The 23165-nt window shown below is 41.3% G+C and overlaps 2 protein-coding genes across 4 annotated transcripts; one reads left to right on the top strand and one right to left on the bottom strand.

The window, feature by feature from the left end:
- Positions 1–312: 312 nt before the first annotated feature.
- On the top strand, positions 313–12708 carry aldh3b1 (aldehyde dehydrogenase 3 family, member B1). The gene is made up of 10 exons (XM_035615257.2): positions 313–467; positions 1579–1748; positions 2118–2228; positions 2947–3067; positions 3355–3440; positions 5490–5571; positions 6754–7146; positions 10304–10470; positions 10563–10662; positions 11978–12708. The coding sequence occupies exons 2-10, from the start codon at positions 1587–1589 to the stop codon at positions 12163–12165; spliced, it is 1410 nt and encodes a 469-aa protein (XP_035471150.1). The 5' UTR covers positions 313–467; positions 1579–1586; the 3' UTR covers positions 12166–12708.
- A 2960-nt stretch (positions 12709–15668) lies between these two features.
- On the bottom strand, positions 15669–21853 carry LOC118288784 (caseinolytic mitochondrial matrix peptidase proteolytic subunit). Of its 3 annotated transcripts, none has more exons than XM_035615265.2 (7): positions 21784–21853; positions 19993–20094; positions 18302–18373; positions 18103–18199; positions 17366–17553; positions 17163–17268; positions 15669–16366 (listed from the first exon to the last, which is right to left on the bottom strand). In XM_035615265.2, the coding sequence occupies exons 1-7, from the start codon at positions 21850–21852 to the stop codon at positions 16119–16121; spliced, it is 882 nt and encodes a 293-aa protein (XP_035471158.1). In that variant the 5' UTR covers position 21853; the 3' UTR covers positions 15669–16118. The 3 variants fall into 3 exon arrangements, with proteins under 3 accessions (XP_035471158.1, XP_035471160.1, XP_035471159.1); XM_035615267.2 differs by having other exon boundaries at positions 21731–21840; XM_035615266.2 differs by lacking the exon at positions 21784–21853 and adding an exon at positions 21263–21637.
- Between the last annotated feature and the right edge of the window lie 1312 nt (positions 21854–23165).

Here is a 23165-nt window from a genome sequence, read left to right on the forward strand (position 1 = left end):
CCCTTCTGCTGGGATCAGGATAGTCCTGATTTCTTTTGGATCAAAGTTATCCCAACACCACCAAAAAGTTTTGAACAACGCAACCTGAAGGTTTCATCCAGATTAAAACCAAGATTGGATTACGCGATCTAATCCAAATCCATAATCCGTGTTCTGCCTTGGAACAACCCATTTTTACAAAAAAGATTTGATCCAAACCCATTATCCAAAATCCAGTTGGATAGCTTTTGCACAACTGGGTCAAGGCGACCCAGACTGAACACGCAGGTCACTGTCGTCTGACGCGTCAGACACGTTATACTAGATCGACGAAAACCGCGTCTCCCCTCCCACTCACCGGAGCTCCGACGTGAACCGGTAGCGAGGCTTGAAAAGGGAGAACACCCGGAAACCCCGGGGAGTTTACTGTCTCATAGCACTCGGTCGGCGGAGCCTGGTGGTGTGAGGGACTGGACTGAGAGTGAAAGGTAGAGTAACCCACGCACCGTGTCCACGATGTAATCTGCTGCTGGCCGTGTCAAACACCACGAATATCATAGGGTCATAGGTGTTTGTTTTTTGTTGATTGAAAAACCCATTTCAATTCCAGAGTGAAGGGAAGAGATTCGTCCTCGGATTCACCTGCCACTCAGATTCCAAACACTTGAGGAAACACGAACGGATCTGAAACGCTGTGTGTGTTCACAGAGCTGTGACTGCGCGGAGTAAACCACAGTTGGTCATAAATCGATACCGATTCGTGTTGAGGCTCCAACAGTCGTTTGTCTGAGCTGCCATGAGTTGGACGCATGCTGTCGTGAGTCACCGCCCGACAGTGGTGTGAGCGCCTCCGTTGCGAAATGGGTTTTATGTTTCTTTCCTTTTCCGTCACAGTGGGATCGAAAGAGCCACACGCTCGATGACAACATTTTCAAACGAATCTTATAAAGTCTTGTGGTAAATTCGGCCTATAGATGTTTTTTTCCCTCATCTCTCCTCTGCGCTGCGAAATTATTGCGATATAATTTGGGCCACCTCCAAAGCCTCACTTTGGCGCTTTTGTGGGTTAGCGGCAAAACTCCAGGAGCCTCTTCACTTCTTGAATGAGCTGTTTCATGGACAGGCCCTTCTGTCCATAAATCTAGAAGACTACAAATAAGTATGCAACAACCATACAGGGGAATACTGTGCAGTTAAATATATACTTAAAACGGTACATATTTAAACTAATGTACAATAAATGAAACTGTACATTACAACTAATGTGAGCTAGTTAACACAAAAAACCCTGTAGAGATCCTTTTTCCTTTTCCCTTTTTTTTGTCATTTAATGAAGATAGACGCAGGTGTTACTAATTGAAAGGTTGTTCCCAGAGCCTAATTAATGAATGTGATTAGTAACACCTGTGTTTCCCATGTCAAAATGGCTGCTGGGGGGAAAAAGGGCAAATCAACACTGGCAATAGTGACAGTCAGTTAAATGTCATTCCTCAGGTAAAGAACAAACAAACAGGCCTTTGCCTGTTACTTCTTTACAATTGTGTGATTTGTGTAGTTTTTTTCTCTTCTTCCTCATGTCCATGTGTGTTTGTTTTGCAGGTGAAAGGATGGACACCCAGAGCCAGGTTGTGGACAGGTTGCGGGCGGTCTTTCGTTCAGGCGTCACATTACCAGAGCAGTTTCGTAAAACGCAGCTGAACAAGCTCATGTCCATGATCAGAGAAAATGAGCAGCAGATTTTGGATGCGTTGCACAAAGACCTCGCCAAGGTACAAGAACGTGTTCTCACACACACACACACACACACACACACACACACCCCCTCAATACTGAGTCTTACAACTGAACCACAGGGGCTGACAGCCTGATGCTAACCAACCGCAGCCGTCTTTCTGCGGTTTAGTATTTTTTCAAGCCTGTAACAAAATTTGAAAGTAAGTGCTGCTACAATTTTGATTCTGACACATTTAACATTGTATACAACTATTAACTGTACAAATGTACATTTGATTTGATGATTTATAGACATTTGGTTCAACAAAAGCACACACTCCGTGTTTGACGAACACATATTTGTTTGCCTGCCACAATCGGACAAGCACTAACTTCCCTTTCTGGTTGCTGCTCTTTCTCATCAGCCAAAATTTGAGGCCGTCCTGTCTGAGCTTGACATAGTGTTCAATGAGGTGTACTACGCCATCGCCAACTTGAAAACCTGGATGCAGCAGGAGTATGTCGGTAAAAACATGGTAGGTTGAATAACGCTTTAATGAAACTGGCTGTCGCATACATTTTCTATACTTGGGTAGGACATTATTTCTTGTTTACCTTAAATTAATTCTTGATTTTTAATACGTGACTTATACATATCCAAAGGTTTTCAGATTACAAATTAAAAAAGTAATTTAACGACAGGCTGAAGTTGTTTTTTTTTTTTGTTTGTTTGTTTTTACTGTGATCACATCCAGCAGTGGTTCAAATGTGATGCCACCTGTATTTATTCAGCCTGTAGTATATTTTACATCACAGCAAGGCCACAAGTTAAACCTCTGGAGGTGAGAAAACATGTTTCACAGCTGTTGGTAAAAGGGTGTTAAAGTGATTGGGTTTAAATGCCAAGAACACTGAATCCATACATTTCCCTGAATGCATCTTTCATTATGTCCTTTCCTGCTTCTTAAAGATCGACTCATTTACAATCCCACCACTACAGTTTGAGAAAAAACTGATTACAGCATCTGGGTTTTCATGTCAAAGATTCGAAAAACTTTTAATGCAACTGTTTTCACAGGCAAAATATTGTCAATGAGTAAACTGAACTTCATAAGTGTAATGCCCTTTTAGGTAGCTCTTTTAAATGTTTTTAATGAAATCAGGCAATTTTAAAAAGCTGGTACGTTTATGACAGTTTTCTTCTTTTTATGAAATTGTTTACACTCCAGTTTTTGTTTTGTTTTTAAATTTCAGGCCACTAGGCTAGATGACTGTTTTGTACGGAGGGAGCCACTAGGAGTTGTGTTAATCATTGGAGCTTGGAACTACCCTGTGCAACTCCTTTTGATACCCCTGGTTGGAGCCATTGCAGCAGGTATCATTCACATCCATAAGTGAGCTGTTAAAGCTGCAATAATCAAATCTTTCTTTTATTTCTATAAATTATATGCTCGTATTTAATATTAAAATAAACTCGTTAATTTTGTTTATATAGTGCCAAATCACAGCACACATAACATAATCAGTGGTCCCTCATAGTCAAGCTGTGAGTTGGAGGGTTTACAAGCTAAATCAGGTCTGAAAACAACATTTAACAATCTTAGAAACATGTGCAATGTAACTTCTGTTAACTGATGTCTTGATGTTGACCTCTCCATCTAGGAAACTGTGTAATCATCAAGCCTTCAGAGATCAGTGGTGCCACAGCCAATCTGATGGCAGAACTCATCCCCAAGTATCTATCTCAGGTCTGTTGTTTCCAAGATTTAATTAATTTTTTTCTGTTAAAATGACAAATTCAGTCCTATTGTCAGTTATTTTTCAACAACAGGAATCTTCTAACATGAAGCTTCCGTGTACTCAAGATACTTAATCCATCTCACAATCTTAGGTTTTTGTCCAAGGTAGTCAAAAACATTTCAGAGCTAGAATTGCACTATGACACAAATAGAGCCGAGACCAAACAACCCAACGTGTCTAGGTATTATAAAACAAAAAAAGAAGGTAAATTAAGTCATCTAGTAATCTGCACCAAAATGTTCAAATTGCTAAATCTCTGGACATCAATGTCTATTTTTACATCAATATCAATACATTATATATTATTAGAATTAGATATTATTACTAAATGTAATGTAATATAAAAAAATATAGAAATTGAAAAATAGCCTTTTGTGCAATGTTGGGGAAAGTGATTGTGGGAGGGGAAAAAATCCTTGATCTGCACCAAAATGGAATAGGTTAATATCTGGTATATGCCCCACCCATAGACCAAGTTTGGTGCAAATCAATTCAGTACCTTTGGTGTGATCAAACTAACAACCTCTCTAACAGAGAGAGAAAACTTAGCCTCCTTGACAGAGGTAAATATAATGATAAATTGGACAAGAGTTGTGCAACATTTTTCATTTTGATGGACAAAGATATGAAATGAGCAACACATTTTACATATAAATGTCACTTGCATACAGGTCCTGCCTACTCATTGGCTGATGTATACACTAAATTATAAAACGGGTAGCTCAAATCAAGCGATCTGATTGGTTCATTGCCGTGGTATAATAAGCGTATACAACGGCAGTGACGTATCAGTCTGCACAGGTCCGTATCATTCCCCGAGAGGTCTCTCTTACTCCCTCTCCTCGGGGGCGTGTGGCCTCCTGCTGGAGGGAAGAGCAGAGCTGGTTAAAGGACATTACCCCTTTTGGTCACCGCATCACCGCAATATCCCCCTATGTTTTTAACCATCTACAGGACCCAGTAAGAATTACTAGAAACCTCCTTGAATGTTTTTTTTATCAGTCATGACTTGACTGCCTTGACTACCAGGGGTTACCAGTAACAGTGGACTACCAGCAAGACATAAACACTGTCAGTAACAGTTCCACTTCACTGTCATCGCGCAGTGAAAAGAAATCCCTGCTCCTGAGATTTCACCATTATTTCTATGTAGTATTTATTCTCTGTAGTATTTTCTGTAACTGAGTAACCAACGGCAGAGTAGAATCTGCTTGCTGTTTACACCAGTAAACACATGCCCAGTGTATGTGAATGGTCACGTGATATGGTTTCGGGTTGGCTGGTATATCGATGGAGATTATTACAGATACGGAGCTTAAAAACTAAAATGTAGTAGTATGGATGTAGCCAAAAAGACCCAGAGGAACTTCAAGAGGACCCATTAACCCTCCTGAATGGCCACTACAATCTCCCCCCTGAACATCCAAATGGACCTGTAGAATCTTGTCATTGACCACTAAAATTTCCACAACTGTAAAAAAATATAGGATGCTCTCAATGACCATTAAAACTCCAGAAAGACTCCTAGGGGATTGCTCTCGGGTTATTCTTCAATGAGCACAAAAAAACTTCAGTAGAGCCTCTTCAATTACCACTTAAATGCAATACAATAATACAACTTTATTAATCCTGAAGGCAATTTGGTTCTGGGCAAGCAAAAAAAAGGATAGACGTGCACTGACAAAATCCACAATAACAACACAATAAAAGCGCTGTTCAGCTACGTTGACCTAAACAACCTAAAAGACCATCAGAATCTTCCCATGGAACATTAGAATGTCTTCTGAGATCCTCCTTAATAACTAAGAGGAGCCATATTATCTTTTCTAGGTTCTGTAAATAATGTAATGACACTGTGAATGAAGTGTTGGTGAGCCTCGAGCTAGGTTTGTCATTAATTTGTCCCATCTGATAATATTGTAAAATCCAGTCACTGGACTTCAGTTGCCATGTGATACTTGGCACCGTGAATCTAAAGGTGACTTTTGATTTGACAGGACTGTTATACAGTTGTTCAAGGTGGAGCAGAGGAGACCAAGGCACTTTTGCAAAATCGCTTTGACCACATCTTCTACACAGGTAAAGGCCTCCATGATGGATCCTATTTCTGCATGTCAATGTGTTTTGACTATAGATTTGTCCATGTTGCCTGAAGACCAGAATGTCCCCAGTGAAACCTGATATCCGTATCCAGAATATTAAATTTTCAGTACGACAGGAGGTAGCAGTGCAACCTGTGCACTAGACCGCTTAAGACTGTAGCAGTGAAACCTGAGTATTCTGAACTGAAATATGTTTTATTACTTAAGAATTCAACTTTTAATCTGTGACCGGAAGATGTGCACACATTCTGGCTTGAAATGGGGACTGTGCATTTCCCCCTTCACTGAATTAACGTGAGTCTCAAGAGTGATATAAATCTGTTCCTTTGATCATTTAATGTTGATCTGTTGCTGAACACTTCTCATACAAATTGGTTGGGTAACTCGGTCTGGTCATCTTGCTTTCTTTTACATTATTCAGAATGCAGTTTACAATAATGTCAAATTGGCAGTCTGACATGTAAGTAACACATAAGAAGTTGAAGACCTTTAATAATTAGTGGTATTTTTAAACCCAGTCCAGTAGTGGAACGTAACAATGCTGCCATTTTGTTTATTCTGTTATCTGTCCAACTGGGGCTGTGCAATGTGACGATATATCGTGTGATGATAAAACATCTATAATTTTTTTTATTGCATTGTGCCAATTATTATTCATATTATTATTATTATTATTATTATTATTAATTGTGCAAATTCTTCCACAAACTGGTTCCCACAACAGTCTCCCGACACTAACCTCTTTACCGCCCATCCAAGAATTATGTCAAACAATACAGAGGGTTCACGGAGGAGAGCTACTAAAGGGGGGAGTGGAGAGCACAAAACGAATCCCACTCACATGTTGTCCATGACTCAACATTTAGTCAAGTCAACAATCATGAAAGTGAAGGAGACAATAGCTACTGTTACAACTGAACATCTGCACAAACATGGATGCTGTTAATAAGGTTGAGAATGGCCACGAGTAATGTGCAATAGCTAACAATATGTATGGTCTGGATATGAAAAGACCTCTGTCGAGTAGTGAGATTTTCATCACTGCACAGCCCTATGTCTAACACTTTATTCCATTGATGACATACTAGCAGACACATTGTCTTGAAATACAGTTCATGCTGTACAGAGGAACCACACTGACTTCTCAGGCTTCTTGTAGGTTCTCAGAGGGTGGCACGCTGCATCCTGCAGGCAGCTTCAGTCCACTTGACTCCAGTGACCTTGGAGCTGGGCGGCAAGTGTCCGTGCTTCATATACGGTCGGGTGAACATAACAGCTGCTGCTCGACGCTTGGCGTGGTCAAAGTTTTTCAACTCTGGCCAGAGTTGTGTGGCTCCGGATTATGTGCTTTGTTCACCGGCCACACGGGACGCCCTGCTGCCTGCACTTCGTCAAATCATGAAGGATTTCTACAGCACGGAGCCTCAAAACTGTCCCGACCTGGCCCGTATCGTGACGCCCCAACACTGGACGCATGTGATGGAACTGCTCGGGAGGTCCAATGGCAAAGTTGTTATGGGAGGAGAGGGCAACCAGGAGGACAAGTACATAGGTAGGTTAAGAAGGACTGCACAGAGACAGAGTTTGGTGACTTAGAGAACTGCAATACTTTGCACTAATCAGTAAAAGATAAGTTTTAATTTCAGGAAGTTAAACTATGTTCCACAAAATCTTATTCTTAAATCACAAGCATGTGTATCTTGTCAAACACCAGCATTACTAACAAATGATTTACTTGTTAAATGATTGAACATACCTCTCCCCTATTCTAGCCCTAACTAAAGAGATGATTTAATTATACATTTCTAATCTCTAAATCTCTTCAGTCTGCATTTCAATTTTTTCATCAAGTGCTCATCTGGATGACTTGAGTTGCTGAGGACCCAAGGAAAGTGCAGTGTAGGTTTTGTGATAAGTGGCGTTGGAGAACGGTTCAAACATTGCTTTTCTATGTGAAATGAAGAAAAGGTTAAACTGCAGCACGAGCCATGTAACAAATGCAAGGGTTGGAACTCCACTGCGCAGGGACTTTTTAGAATGAAACCCAGAAACTATGGCTGACTTGCAGGCTGGCAAGCTCCCAACTCCTGCATTAGGTGAGACATAAGGATGTAGGTGAAGGCCTGGGTGGATTGATCAGAGTAGGTATAGGGTGTTTTTTTTATTTTTTTTTACACCTTCTGTCTAGCATGATCACTTCAATGTTGTGCAACCAACTCCAAACCACTAACTACAGGGCACTCTGTGAGGCACATCTGTAAGCATGGTAAAGCAGAAATGCTACAGGAATGCTAAAACCCCAGAGAATTTTACAGATCCAGCTCCCCCGTCCTGAAGTTGAATGGGTTTTGGTTAGATGTCTAAAGTAAGGTATGTGGTGAACGCAAGCTCAACACATTTTTAATTGAAATAAATTACTAAATGCCCGACTTTTTCTTTTTGTAAAAAGCTTTTACGTCTTCACAAAAGGCGTTTGCTTACAAGTAACGAAATGAGACTACAGAGGTTGTCATTTAAATGTCAACATGTCCGTCCGCATCCTACACACTACTTGTGATTCCTTTCTGTTTTACATTCTAATCCTGGAAAATCCGTCCCTGGCGCCTCCTTACAATGATCTTTCAAGGCATGACAGATGGCAAGCAATAATTTGTCTTGTCGCAGCATGTACTACTGTCTTACCTCTCAGCCAAGTCACACCAATAAATTTATGATTGTAGTTTGATCTTATCATGCAAAAATATTTTTTGATAAGATCATCTCCCTGCCCTTAAGTCTAGTCAATTTTTGTTTTCATAAATGATCTGTCCAGTCTATTCAGATGCAAATATTTTATGTATCACATAGAAATGTGCTTCCCCCTACTAGTATAAAACAAAATCAGTTCACTGCTGGTCAGTATCACTAACATGTTAAATGACAACAAATCCTGTTCATTTAATAATTTTTATTAATCAAAGCCCCAAAAATATGAAGCCAATTACTTTGGAAAAACTAAACGACAATGAAATGCTTATATTTAATAACTTACTGTAAGGTCAGTGCAACCATTTTTTAAAAATTTTTTTTATCACAACGGCCTCAGCCATTCAACGTCTGATGTCATCACAGAGCGACCCTAAACCCATACAAAATGTTGGTTTCAGGGGTGAGGTCAAATGTCCTTCCTATCTACTATTCCTGTCTCCTATTCCTTGACCTCCGTGGAAAACATCATGAGGTCAAGGAAAGGTGTAAAGGAGAACTGATGGTACTTAGGAAAAGCCGACAGCGCAGCTCAGAGAATCCAACTCGACTTTCACTATACTACATCATCACGTGACGGCGGATGTTATTGACGTTCATCTGCCGTGGTGAAACTACAAATTTCCGAAGATGGACTACAAAAAACGCAGCGCCTCCATCCAGCATGTTTCAGTCTGTTTTACAACCTTGTGACATCAGATGTAAATGATTCATATGTAACAGTAACTTACATGATGACTAAACGTCTCTTCTGGGTAATATTCATACTCTTCTACTTCTACTTCGGAAGTATGGCGCGTCACGTTAAATATCGCTGCCGCAATGAATTGTTGGAAGTCTATATCTCCTTACTCTCACAAAGGAAGCTCCAGTGTACCCTATGCAAAAGGAGATAGGAAAGGAAGCATTGAAGCTCCTTTCTTTTGCATTTAGAGAATCTGAACAGCTCCTATCATGGCTGCTGATCAAATACTACCGGTTCATGTCAAGATTTAGGAAACTTCCTAAGCCAATTTGACAATTCGACTGTACCCCAGGTGAAACAAGTTGCATTCAGAGGATTCTCTTCAGCTGCACTTTGCTGGAGCGGTTTCACTGCTCAGTTTCACTGACGGGTCATAATTTTCCCTTTTATTTACAAATTCTTGGATATTTTTTGTCTCATTGTGTTTGGAATCATTTCCTCCCCTGCCTTCATGAGACTGGGGCTCTGCTTTTCATTCAGAAATTGTGTAGAAAACTTGCAGGCCCACATGAGCACACTCCACCTGCATCGTCCACCAAAACTGGTGGGAATATTACTTGTGAGTGTATCTCCCAAAAAATAGAGATGATCTAAAGCTTATATTGATCAGAAATGTAGTCCCTTTCCTTAGTTATTATTCGTTATTGTGGTGTGTCTAATCAGGATGACTGTCATTAAGAGATGGCATGATTCCAAAATAAAAAAGTTGTCATGGCCTGATTGGGGTGGGTACGCATCATTGTTTATGCAATTAGTTATGCAAACTCAAAGGTGTAATCAGATTTGTGGGTGTGATCACAGGTAAACTGACTTTTCTTGAATTGATGCAGATCAAATGACCTAGACCTAAAACTAAACTTTAAATATTAGACAATTATTGTAACATGGTGCAGTTTTTAATTATTTAACATTTAATTGATATTGCACCGTGTCCTTGTTGAATACTGTTATTCCTGTAACGCTCCCAGACTTCGTCAGTCCACGGGTGTCTGACCTACAAACTGACCTCATGCCCTCCTCGCAGGTTCTGGTGTGGATTATTAGTTGATTATCAGAACTAACTTTTTTTAAATTAGTTTGTCACAAATAATATTTTTGCTGAGCCATCCTTAACATGGAATCAATTGATGGATGCTATTGTTTTCTCTTTAATAAAGAGGTTGAAGGTAAATAATTTCTCAATGTTCTCTAATGGCTCCTGTCATTGTGCCCCCCTCAGCTCCCACGGTGGTCGTGGACGTGGCTGAAGACGATGCCCTGATGCAGGAGGAGATCTTTGGCCCCATCCTGCCCATCCTAACTGTCGAGTCTCTGGAGGAAGGCATCGACTTCATCAACCGCAAAGAGAAGCCGTTGGCGCTCTATGTTTTCTCTGACGAATCATCTGTAAGACCATGGGACTCTATAGCCTTACTGCCTTTTATAGTGCATACCGCATGTCATCTTATATTTTACATAGTTTGTCTTTCCTTTTGCAGGTGGTAAACACAGTGCTGAATAAGACAAGCAGTGGAGGATTCTGCTCTAATGACGGCATCCTCCACATGACCCTACCGAGCCTGCCTTTCGGAGGTGTAGGTAGGTGTCACCTTTACCAGAGAGAGAAAGAGAGAACGAGCGAGAGATGTTTTGTTTTATTTCAAGTCTGATTTATTTCTGGTGGTTTTTTAAAAACAGAATCAAACACAGGCACATCTCCACACAAGACAGTATTTTTGGTCTCTTACTGGTGCTTTTTTTCTTTTTCAAGAAAATAAGAACGATGAGCCATTCTTTTGAAAGGTTTATGTATCTTTTTGAACAGTTTCATCATATTTTAAAAATAAAAATGCATATTATTTTGGCCACTATAACCATGTTAAATTTTCATACCGTTATATCTCTACTATATATGCAGATGATTTCTATACAGTTTTCTCAGCCAAACTCTTCAGACACACTCTTCTTAAGACTATTCTTCTTATTTAGGTCATCTGATAATAGGTTATCCTCCACTATATATGTATAAGATGGGAGCTTTGCTTTCTTGAGCTAAAATGAAACTTGGACCTCATGTGGCTTTACAAGGTAAACAGGCAGGACGGTGGACATGCGTATGGTTAAAGACACCGTGAGTAGACATGTGTAGGTGGTGAAATTAATTTGATGTGAACCGTTATGGCTGTATGAAAAATAAGAATCATTCATGCTTTATGTATGTATTCTGGCTGGAGCTCTGGTTAAACCTTATACACGACGTAACCCTTTCAGGAAGTGTCTGGTTAACAGCTGAGACATGGCTCAACTACAGTAGGAAAGTGCTTTTAAAATCTTTAAAGCTGTTCCAGTGCATATTTGGAGTTATCTTTTATTCATCAAACCCTAATGAACTATTCCACAGGTTTCTAGTAACACACTGAGGTTCCCGGTTTTTGGTTTTGAGTGAAATGTCTCAACAGCTATAGGTTGAATTTTCAATATCTTTGGTTAAGACATCCATGGCCTCCTCAGGATAAATTGTATTAACTTGGGTGATACTTTGACTTTTCCTTGTGCCATCATTGGATCCACATTGCAGTTTGTAGAAAAAAAAACTAAAGACTTTCCATCATCATCTGCTGTACTCAGTTTCTAGTGCTTCCCAGGAAAATAATGGTAATGATCACCTGCTATTTGCAACATGTTGCTGACAATAGCACTTAGCCTAAAGCACCACCACTGTCTCCTTCCAGGGCCCATGGCGACAAAGATGCAGACTCTAAGTCCATCTGATCATGTCAAGGAATATTCCCAAAGTAACAATTTGGGGTATCTCATTCAAAATATAAATGGGAAACCATTGTCACTGTATCTGCATGCTTTCCCCCCCCCCCTTTTTTTTTTTGACTGGCATTATGGTTTGTACTTCATCCAGGGGCCAGTGGATGGGGCAGTTACCACGGCCGCTGGGGTTTCGAGACGTTCAGCCACCGGCGGGGCTGCATGCTGCGTGGCTGGGCTCTGGAGAGACTCAACGGGCTGCGTTACCCACCGTACAACGAAAACAAACTGAGCTGGCTGCGCTGGAGCGCCTCACCCAAGAGCAGCTGCTCTCTCATGTGATGACACGCAGGTGGAGTGTGTGTTGTCTGTGAACATAGAGGAGCTTTTTATAATGTGTGCTGCATGAGTGAATGTTGGGGAAATTAATATAGAATCAGGATTTGTAGTTCCATTTTTTTTAAACTTGTGAAAGTTGTTTGCTTCTGTATTAACATACTATTGCTCTGTCACTTTGCCCACCTTCATCCTAAAAGCAGACCTCTGAGCCACTTTATGATGGTCTCTCTGTCACCGATTGCAATTTTATATCTACAATTTTTTTATTATTCTTCCTAAGAGAAAGAAAAAAAAATCTACCTTTTCTAACTGGGTTTGTCATGTCACATACTTTACTTTGAGTTTGCACACTTAAGAAAAAAGTCACTTTTCAATTGATAAAACCATTACACTTTAAGCACTAGAATCTTTGGGTGATTTACATTTTAACAACCTCCTTAAGTGTCTTTGTGATTCTATTGTATAGTTTTGGTCTTTTTGTAAGTGGAGTGATTTGTTGGTTTTTAATGTTTTCCATAAAATAATGTAAATAAATATGAAGAGTAACTTTTATGCTTTTTATTACCAATAAAAAAAAAACCCACTTAATTTCAATGCAGTGTTCTACTCCAACAAAACATTGTCCGAAGGTGTGACTGTGGTGATCCTGGCCTCTAACCTGTTTTTTTTGTGCTTTGGGTTACTACCGGCACCCCGAAGTTCCGTAGTGCCAGTGAAAGCGATACAGACCCCGTCAGGCTACGACAGACGTGTCATTCAACCTACTGTAAGTCGATGGACCATCACAAGGGTCTTGGAAATATATTATGAAGGTGGAAATCTTACATATTGTTGCTTTAAATTCACATGTAAACTGCACAGCTGCAGCAGCCACGAGAGGGAGTGATCTGAAACGTGCGTCTCAGACATATATAGTCGCATAAAATGAAGATGGCCTGATGAGATTGTGTTTTTGTTACTGATGTTATGGATAACGATTTACACTGTTATAGTTACAACACATTATTTCCTTTAATCGCTTTAATAATGAAATAATACATTTTAGCAGAGTATATGTTGAATGTTATGTGGAGCATTACTTATATTTTCCACACATCTACATTCGAAGGGGCCTTGTGGCACATGGTGTCACCACTACCCGAGGCTTGTATATAAGTGAACAAAATAACACAGAACATTACAACAAAACAGAATGAAGATTGGAACATATATAATGGTGATGACTGAACTCAAGTCAAAGTATGTATAAATAAATTGCGGTGTGACAGTGTTGTCAACATAAAAAGTGAGCTACACTTTATATTTTATCCATCCATCCATCGTCTACCACTTTATCCATTTAAGGGTCACGGGGGGGCTGGAGCCAATCCCAGCTAACATTGGGCGAGAGGCGGGGTACACCCTGGACAGGTCGCCAGCCTATCGCAGGGCCACATACAGAGACAGACAACCATTGACTCTCACATTCATACCTACGGTCAATTTAGTCTCCAATTATCTTAACCCCATTCTGCATGTCTTTGGACTGTGGGAGAAGAGAACCCACGGGGAGAACATGCAAACTCCACACAGAAGTCCTGGTTGGTTTGAACCGGGATTCAAACCCAGAACCTTCTTGCTGTGAGGCGGAAGTGCTAACCACCAGCCCCTTTTATATTTTATATCACACATATATATCATGTGGTGATGAGTTTGTCCAGAGAGGTGCAGGCGAAAATAGAAAATACGCATGACCTCTTCTCTTCCCCTCCCCTACAGTCCCACACTGTAACCCCTTCTCTTCTCACCACATGGACTCAGCAGATCTGGGCTCATTCTGAGCTCAGCTGTTACCAGTCACACAGGCCCAGTCTGTATATTAAATGTGCATATAGTTACCTTAGATGGTATAGCCTTGGCCTTCAGCTCTACTGTGAGGAACCTTGGAGTCACCTTTGACCAGGACATGTCCTTTGACTCACACACAAAACAAGTCTCTAGGACAGCCTTCTTTCACCTGCGCAATATCAAGAACATTAGAAACATCCTATCTCAAAAGGATGCTGAAAAACTAGTCCATGCATTTGTCACTTCTAGACTGGACTACTGTAATTCATTACTGTTAGGATGCCCCAGTTAATCCAAAATGCTGCAGCACGAGTTCTGACAGGAACTACATAAAGAGATCCTATTTCTCCAGTGTTAACATCTCTACATTGGCTTCCTGTAAAACTCAGGATAGAATTCAAAATCTTGCTCCTCACCTACAAAGCCCTTAATAATCAAGCTACGTCATATCTTACAGAGCTCATAGTTACGTAAATGTATTATTATTATTATTATCCCAATAGATCACTTTTCTCTGTAAATGCAGGACTACTTGTGGTTCCCAGAGTCTGTAAAAGTAGAATGGGAGGCAGAGCCTTCAGTCACCAGTCTCCTCTCCCAGTTAGTGTCAGGGAGGCAGATACCCTCTCTTCATTTAAAGTGAAACTTAAAACCTTCCTCTTTGATAAAGCTTATAGTTAGAACTGCTCAGGTGTTTAATAAACCATTTCTTTATTATGGTGCTATAGGCCTAGACTGCTGGGGGACGTATATCATGAGCATCTCTCTCTCTGCCCCCATGTATTTACATTACATCTCACTAACTCTGTTTCCTCTCTCCTAGTGTTTCTCTGACTGCAGAGCTACAGGACCCGAACCCCTCGTTATTAGGGCACGAGCCAGCAATGCTGGTGAGAGCCCTATTGAATCTGTTGACTATTATTATTATTATTATTACTAGTATCATTAATAACATCACTGCATTTACAAGTGTCAGTATTATTTCTGTAGTATCAGTCTGGTAGAGATTAAAGCGGCGGCTGTACAACTGTCCTCTCTCTCTCCTCCCCCTCTTTCTGCCCACCTCTCCTCTCTCCCCCATTTTTCTCTTCACCCCAACCGGTCGAGACAGATGTTCCGCCCACAACTGAGTCTGGTTCTTCCAGAGATTTCTTCCTGTTAAAAGGGAGTTTTCTTCTCCTCCACAGTTTCAGAGCTGCTCATTGTGGGAACTGTTGGGGACTCTGTAATATTATGAGGTCTTGATCTCACTATGTAAAGTGCCTTGAGACAATCTATGTTGTGACTTGGCGTTATACAAATAAAATTGAATTGAATTTTCAAGGTTATCACCATCGGCCATTTGTTAAGCTTCTTTGCCAATGACATCATTTCATTTTAAAATTCGCTACTTTGGCTCTGATGCAGCCACGCTCTAGCCTGGCATAGCCACACTAATATTTAAATACATATTGGTCTGGGACCTCTTGGTTCATCATCAATTCCCAAGAGGCAGATGAATCATGTGACGTCTGTTTGGTGACGCGAAAATGTCAACAGACTAGAGTGTACACAGAGGAGATGCGTGTGATGATGATTCCACATGACATTGTGAATGAGTGTTGCCATTTTTGTGGGAGAAATTTGAACACCATTGGGACTACAGATGAAGGAAACAGGCAGTTCACATTTTTGGGGACTGTGGTCAAAATTATCATTTATTACAAATATGAGTATTCAAATACAAGGTCCACAGCACTCTTCAGTGGACACCTCTGCAGCAAGGAGGAACAGAACAAGATGGCTCAAAAGAAAAAAAGCAGTGTAGACAATATCCATTAACTTTCTTACTTTCCCTCCTGTGTATGGAGTCCAAAAATTTAAATGACTAATTTCCTCAGTTACCAACATCTCAAATAATTTAAAACTGTATCTAATGAATTCACTTAATGTACAAGTAGATCAGCTCCTAGTCACTGCATGAAGCCAACATGGTGCCTCTACATGTGTAGACTGCATAGCGTTGTTACTGAGGGGGAAGAGAGTAGCTCCTAAGACAACCATGGAGGATGGGCCTTGCTGTCAGCAGCTGTCAGGCACTGAGTCCTGAAGAAGTACTAACAGAACTGAGACAGCTCTGCCGTGGTGGTTCATGGCTCAGGTTTGTGTGAAGAGGGAGGGTTTGTCCCTGGGGCTGCTTGCTCAGGACCTGGAGACTCTGATGCTGGAGAGGAGCTGGTTGCTGCTGCTGCTGCTGCCGCCGCCGCCGCTGGCTCTTTCTGCACGAGCTCCGGCTCATCCTGGCCTGCCTGGGGCGGGTGGACCAGGACCCGGTCTATTATACCAAAGTCCTGCGCCTCCATGGGACTCATGTAGCGATCCCTTTCCATCACACCCTCTAAAACGCAGGAGAAATGGAGCATTCATTGAAGAAAGGCCTATTCCAACTGATCACTGCATTATCTGCTCCTCTCCAATGATTGAAATGAGCTGCTCTTCGTGAAAACAGAAAACACTAATGCACGTCACACCTTCCTGGTATCTACTGATGTTAATGTTACATCATATCACTGGGAACATTTCTTCTGTAGGGGATATAAGTGACCTTAAACCCTAACACCAGGGGAGATGTGATTACATGTCACATGGATATTTTACTACATACAATTTTCATTGCATCAAAGGGGCAGTAAGTGATTTTGGAGAAAGCTTGTTTCTCTCTTTGTTGTTATTGTGGTGTTACTGCTCTTACAGGGCCGCGAACCCGCAGCCTCGGGTATGGGAGATCGACCAGCTAACCATGAGGCCGAACCCCATAAGTCGTAGCGCCATTCGCCAGCACGTCTCTTAAGGTGTTGAAGAGTGATGTTTACAAACTGCACCAGCGGTGTTGTAATTTGCGGTCTGCACCATTTTTTTGGTTTCGACTTACAGAGCCAGGGCTGAGCCCAAAACCCAAATTCTTTTGCGGCGCACAAACAGAACCAACAGCTAGCAGACTGTGAGGAAATATTGGTAAATTTGACAAACATTAATTTCTTTAAGATCACTTACTGTCCCTTTGATTGATTTGATTTTTTTATTTTGGGGCAAGTTGTAAACACGACTACTCATTATCAGCCTATAATGTTGTGCTGGCAAACATGAAGATGACCACAGAGTAGGTTGTAGATAAACAGCTGAAAAAATCCTACCGATGGTTTCCAGCAGCTGCCCAGTATGTTTGGAATAGATTTGATTGATCTGTCTCTTCAGTTTCATGATCTCCTCGGCCTGGATGGCGATATCTGTTGCCTGACCCTGGACACACAACATACGCATTAATAAGACTTTCTTTTTTCAGTGAAATAATCACATCTACAACTTGGACAAGATGGAGCTAAGAAGACGAACTAACCCTGGCGCCTCCTGAAGGCTGGTGAACCATGATACGGGCATTGGGCAGTGAATGCCTCATCCCCATCGTCCCCGCAGCCAGGAGCAGGCTGCCCATGCTGGCAGCCTGGCCGACACACCAAGTGGAGATGGGATTGAGGATGTACTGCATGGTGTCATAGATGGCCAGGCCTGCTGTTACCACACCGCCTGGCAGGGGACAGGAGAGAGTTTTTTTTTCTTTCCAATAATCCTAACAAAAACGTACTCAGTTTTCAATAAGAAAATAAGCAGGAACCATAGAGTTATTATTTTTGCTTGAGAAATATTGTTTCGCTTGTGCATGTTTTTGACAAACGTCAAACTCACTATGTGAACAAATTACCAATCAAAAAGGTTAATATAAAAAAAGGACAGAACATCTTTGAAATTAGACAAATAATAAGTCAGAAATTGTGGAGTGAATAAATTCTATCTTGTCTCTTATCTCATAGTGACTTTTTGCATGACCTTGTTCAGAAGCTATGCAAAATATTTGTTAGCGGAGGCAGATCAGACAATAGTCAGTCATGTTTTGAAAGCTGAACTAATGTTTTATTGAAAAAATATTCAAGATGCTTTAATGTATTTGTCCACTGCTCCAAGCCCAAATGCTTATACCCTATCTTCTTTCAGTAATGTACATTTCCATGGCTGTAAGTTCAATTACAACAACATACTGCTACTCTGAACCCTCCTGTTGTCAGTGATGCCCCTTACCTGGACTGTTGATGTACATGTGTATCGGTTTGTTGTTGCTTTCTGACTGTAGGAAGAGCAGCTGGGCAATAACCAGACTGGCTACAGTATCATCAATCTGAGCAGAGGAGGGAGAAAACATTTTTACCAACAAACAAACAAAAAAATGATGATCTCAAGATAATTCTTGATCAGTCTCAACATTCAGGAAGACACTTACAGGACCCATTACACAGATGATTCTCTCCCTCAGGAGGCGAGAATAGATGTCATATGCTCGTTCTCCTCTTCCCTGAAAAAGTGTCACATTTGTTAAAACTTAAATTACAACAACAAAACAACCTTATTTATTCACCAAATATAAAGAAATCTGCATAATGCAAACATCCTGTCAATTTTTGGACTGGTTTCCTACACACCACTGTATTCAGTTCATTTCGGTACATTGACCCATCTGGCAGAGACTACACACTGGAGACAGCTTTTTAAGACCTAAAAAACTGTACCTCAGACGAGCAAATGAAAAAGCCTGGATGTCGATAAATACTTAAGAGTGAGCAACATTTGTCATGAATACTTGTCCACGTTCTTACTCTATCATTAACAGTGAGTTGGTGGAGGGGCGCTATGGAGCACGGAAGGGAGTCGACGTGTCCCCTTACAGCTCTGAGATAATGTGCCTTAAATACACTTTTTATTGTACTGTTTTTCACAAAATCAGTCCGAAACCATTGTTAACAAACTTGGGAAACTTTCTGGCTGTCTTATTTAGATTTTTGACCGAACCCTATGTCTAATCCAAAGCAAGACTCCGCGAGGGCAGGCAGAAAAACACTGCACTCTGCTTCACTGACAATGGAGGAAACTAACGTTGGTAACCCCCTTGATGCTACACACCCACAAGCCATGATGGAGTCCCTCAAAAGTGACATATTCGGGAAAATTGACGCTCTATCAACAAGCCTGCGCTCCGAAATATCACCAGTGAGGCAAGAATTTGAAAAGCCTAATTAAACCTCTTCAGTGCACGGTGGAAGCTCATGAAGTGGCCGTGAACGAGTTGGAGCTATTCATTCCAAAAATCATACACCGTGCTCACTTTACCAAAATTTGGCTCTCTGAAAGCCTAATTTTAGTTCATTTTTCAAGGTCATTGGGAAAGCAATTGATCCAAATGCTATGGTGGCGTTGTTTGGCGTAATTCCACCCATGCTATCACTCTCTTCCTCAGAAAAAGGCGTTGGAGCTTTTGTCACTCTACTCGCCAGATGCTTGATCTTATTACAGTGGAAATCTCCCGCACCACCTCTGCATACCCGTTGGATAAGGAAAGTTCTTGGGTTTGTCAAATTGGAAAGAATTAGATGTATACTAAGGGGCTCACTGAGAAAATTCAATAAAATATGGGACCCCTTCTTTCAATACATTCGAGACATGCATTTTCCAAATATCCCTGAGTGATGTACTAACTGATATATGACGGGCGGAAGACCGGCCCACAGCCTTTATTTTTATTGTTTTTGTTTTTCCTTTCTTCTTTTTTTTGTCTTTGTCCCTTGTTTGTAGTGTTTGTATTGTCTTAATAGTGCTCTGTCTTTGCTTTAACATTTGCATGATACCCTGTTTGGACCACTTTTGCACTGTTCATTGTTTTGTCTATATCATTGTTGGAAAATGGAATAAACAGATTGGGGAAAAACAAAACAAAACAGTGAGTTGAGCATGTTAGTGGAGATGACGTATCCTTGAGTTTTGAACTGACTTATCTTTTGGTGTCATGGTAAATAGGAATTCATTTTTATTAAAGTCTTTTTAGTGAGGAAGTTCTTCGGGCGTGTGTTTTTATTGTGCAGCATTAACAAACATCGCCGCCTTGAACACAGCAGAGAAGATCAAGTCATTTTCACTCACCGTCTGCTCCACAACCATAGGTATGAGAGGATTCCTCCATACGGGACTGTGGTGAATGGACCTGCTGTGTTTCAGTGTCAACCCTCCGATTTGCAACACCCTCTGAAAGACAGACATGATGGAAAAACAAAAATAAAACGTTATTTTAAATAAAAAAAAATTGCAGCAGACAAAGTGTCAATGGAACATCCTCACAGGAGCAAAAAATATATAAACATATGTACATGAAGATGACAAACATACAGAATTTTTCATATAAAATCCGTTTTACAGTAATGCCCATGCGGATTCACTCACATTTAAGGCAGTACCCACGTAAGAGCATCTAAAAAGTTTTGTCAAAGATTATTGGTAGTTTAATGGTTCAAAGTCTTGTGACTCATTTAAAATTTGAATTAAATCTGTAGCTGAAGTAGCCTGGGATGAATTCTGGGAGTTCATTCCATTTGCTCTGCCAGACTCCGTCTGGATCTCCTCCATTGGGAATTGATTTCCACCGGCAGACAACTAGCCGGGTTTATACCGTGACGTCCACAATCTCCAATCGTGATACCGTGATTTCACGAGTAAAACTATAACACAAGCAAACCAAAAATCCCCTATCTGTATATTATGTAATTATTGCACATTACAACTATGTTATTGTCTTCCAACAGCGTGACACATCAGTGTTTCCCCTAGGTTTACTGGTTTGGAGGGGGTAGAGTTAGGGTTAGGTTTCAATTGGTAGGGGAAACACTGCACATCACCATTTGGCTTCAGTCGTGATCGAGTGATTACACCTTCAGTAAAATGCACTTGCAACCTCGTTTTGGAGCAAACTTGCCAAACATTTTAAGAGGCTTTAGTCTAAAGCTGACGGGGGGGATACTATACATATCGTGTTTGATTCCCAATGATCATTGAATGTGCACTTGTGACACTCTCGTCATTCATTCAGACGAGAGTCGGCCCTGTATTACTGCCAGGGGCCGTTGACAAAGATGGCTGCCGATCCTGCGACCGAGTAAACAAACAAACAATGTCGTATCGTGACACAGGACGTCCGGAGCGCAATACCCCCAGCTCCCAATGGACGAGAAAACTTTCTTTTTAATTGCACTGTTGCCACTGAAACGCGTGTAAATCGTGACATTGATTTACCATATCAATTAAGGGGAAGTGAGGAACATTACACCTGTTGCAGCGCCCCCTACTGCACGTGTCATGTCACTGCACACAGTTTAGATTCCAGCCGTCTCCGGCTCTACTTCAGTTCAATAGCAGTCACCTGCACAGCCTCTCCGGAAGCCACAAATCCCACCACAGGTGACATTGTCTGCTGTTCTCTCAGTGTCCCGTTCAAACTGGTGCGATCCTTACACTCTTGCAGCGGGTTCCTTCAAATGCCAGGTTACATACACGCATCGCCACCTGTGGCCGCCGCGTGAGGCCAAAGCAACGTAGCGAGACTTGGAAACAGGCAACCGCGTCCATAACTGTGATGTCATGCCCCCCCCCAAACGCGAACGGCGAATCGTTTTGTTTCTGTCGATGTCCCAGCGCCAGAAGTGCCGTTGCAGTGTGGCGCCGACAAGGTCCAGAGGCGATGCCGCGGAGTGAAGGTTACACAACAGACGAGCCGCCGCGGTCAACGCCTCGCACGGCGACGGCGACAGCAAACACCCGCTCCACATCCAAGCAGTTTTATCACTGGGACACTCGCCAGTGATTCACTCAAACTGAAGACAGTACTCACACGTAATAGCATTTTGGAAGTCTTTTCCCCCCTGCGTGTGACTCCCAACTAACCCGGAAGCGGTTCCACTTTGCCCAGTGAACCGTCTTCTTCACGGCGCTTGGTGTCCCATTTTTTTTCATTAGCGCCATCTACCGACCGGGTCGAGGCTCCTCCGCTCCTGCTACCAAATCCCCAATGAAAACTACTTCAACTTTATGTTTATTGAACAATTTTAAACACAAACATACATTCCAGATGTTACAATACTGCTTTTAAATTCGTTTTTGAATCCAGTTATCTCTTATTATCCTGTCCATCTCCTCACATTGAGACGCATGATACCTACAAAATTGTTTACACACAAACACTTCCCATTTTCCCCACGAACACATTCTTTCGCCCTCCATCAACCAATATTCGTGGGACAGTACCTAGAGTTTTACCATGTTGCTATTGGTTACCAAATAGAGATATGTATTTTTAAAGAAACACCAGGAATGGTCGAAACAAACACACTACAAAACAAACAAAAAACAATACACACCAAAAGTAGTAATATAAAAGCCATATCATTGACATTAACAGCCACAGCTAATAAATACTACTTTAATGCAAAAATATAATTAACCTATTGCCCATATAGGTAATTACTACTACACGGGCTGATCAACAGGCGATTAGAACTGTCTCCCTAAAAAATAAAGTATTATATTGATAAAAAGTTTTCAGATGCTTCTCATAGTGTAACATTTAACTTTGTGTGTCAAGTTTTAATCTTGTTTTGATTCTGTCAGTTACTGTGGAGCAAACCAAACTGACAAGTACAGTAGGTTAACAGACCCCCAACAAGTCTGATGATAAGCCTCCATTTAATCCAAAATGCTGCAGTACGAGTTCTGACAGGAACTAGAAAGGAGATCATATTTCTCCAGTGTTAACATCTCTACATTGGCTTCCTGTAAAAATCTGAATTGAATTCAAAATCCTGCTCCTAACCTACAAAGCCCTTAATAATCAGGTTCTATCCTATCTTACAGAGCTCCTAGTTTCATATTATCCCAATAGATCACTTTTAAATGCAGGATTACTTGTGGTTCCCAGAGTCTGTAAAAGTAGAATGGGAGGCAGAGCCTTCAGCCACCAGGCTCCTCTCCTCTGGAACCAGCTCCCAGTTTGTGTCAAGGAGGCAGACACCCTGTCTACATTTCAGGTTAGACTTAAAACCTTCCTCTGTGATAAAGCTTATAGTTAGAGCTGCTCAGGTGTTTACTGAACCATTTCTTAGTTATGCTGCTATAGGCCTAGACTGCTGGGGGAACTTATGTCCTGAGCATCTCTCTCCCTCTCTCTGGGACGCTAGAAGTCAGTCAGAGTTAAGGGTGCTGAGAGAACGTGTACGACGGTCGTGTGACGTTCTGAGGGCTGTGGCTTACAGAACCCGGGACTTGGCCCG

This window comes from Scophthalmus maximus, chromosome 17 (genome assembly GCF_022379125.1).
Source record: "Scophthalmus maximus strain ysfricsl-2021 chromosome 17, ASM2237912v1, whole genome shotgun sequence".
NCBI lineage: Eukaryota > Metazoa > Chordata > Actinopteri > Pleuronectiformes > Scophthalmidae > Scophthalmus > Scophthalmus maximus.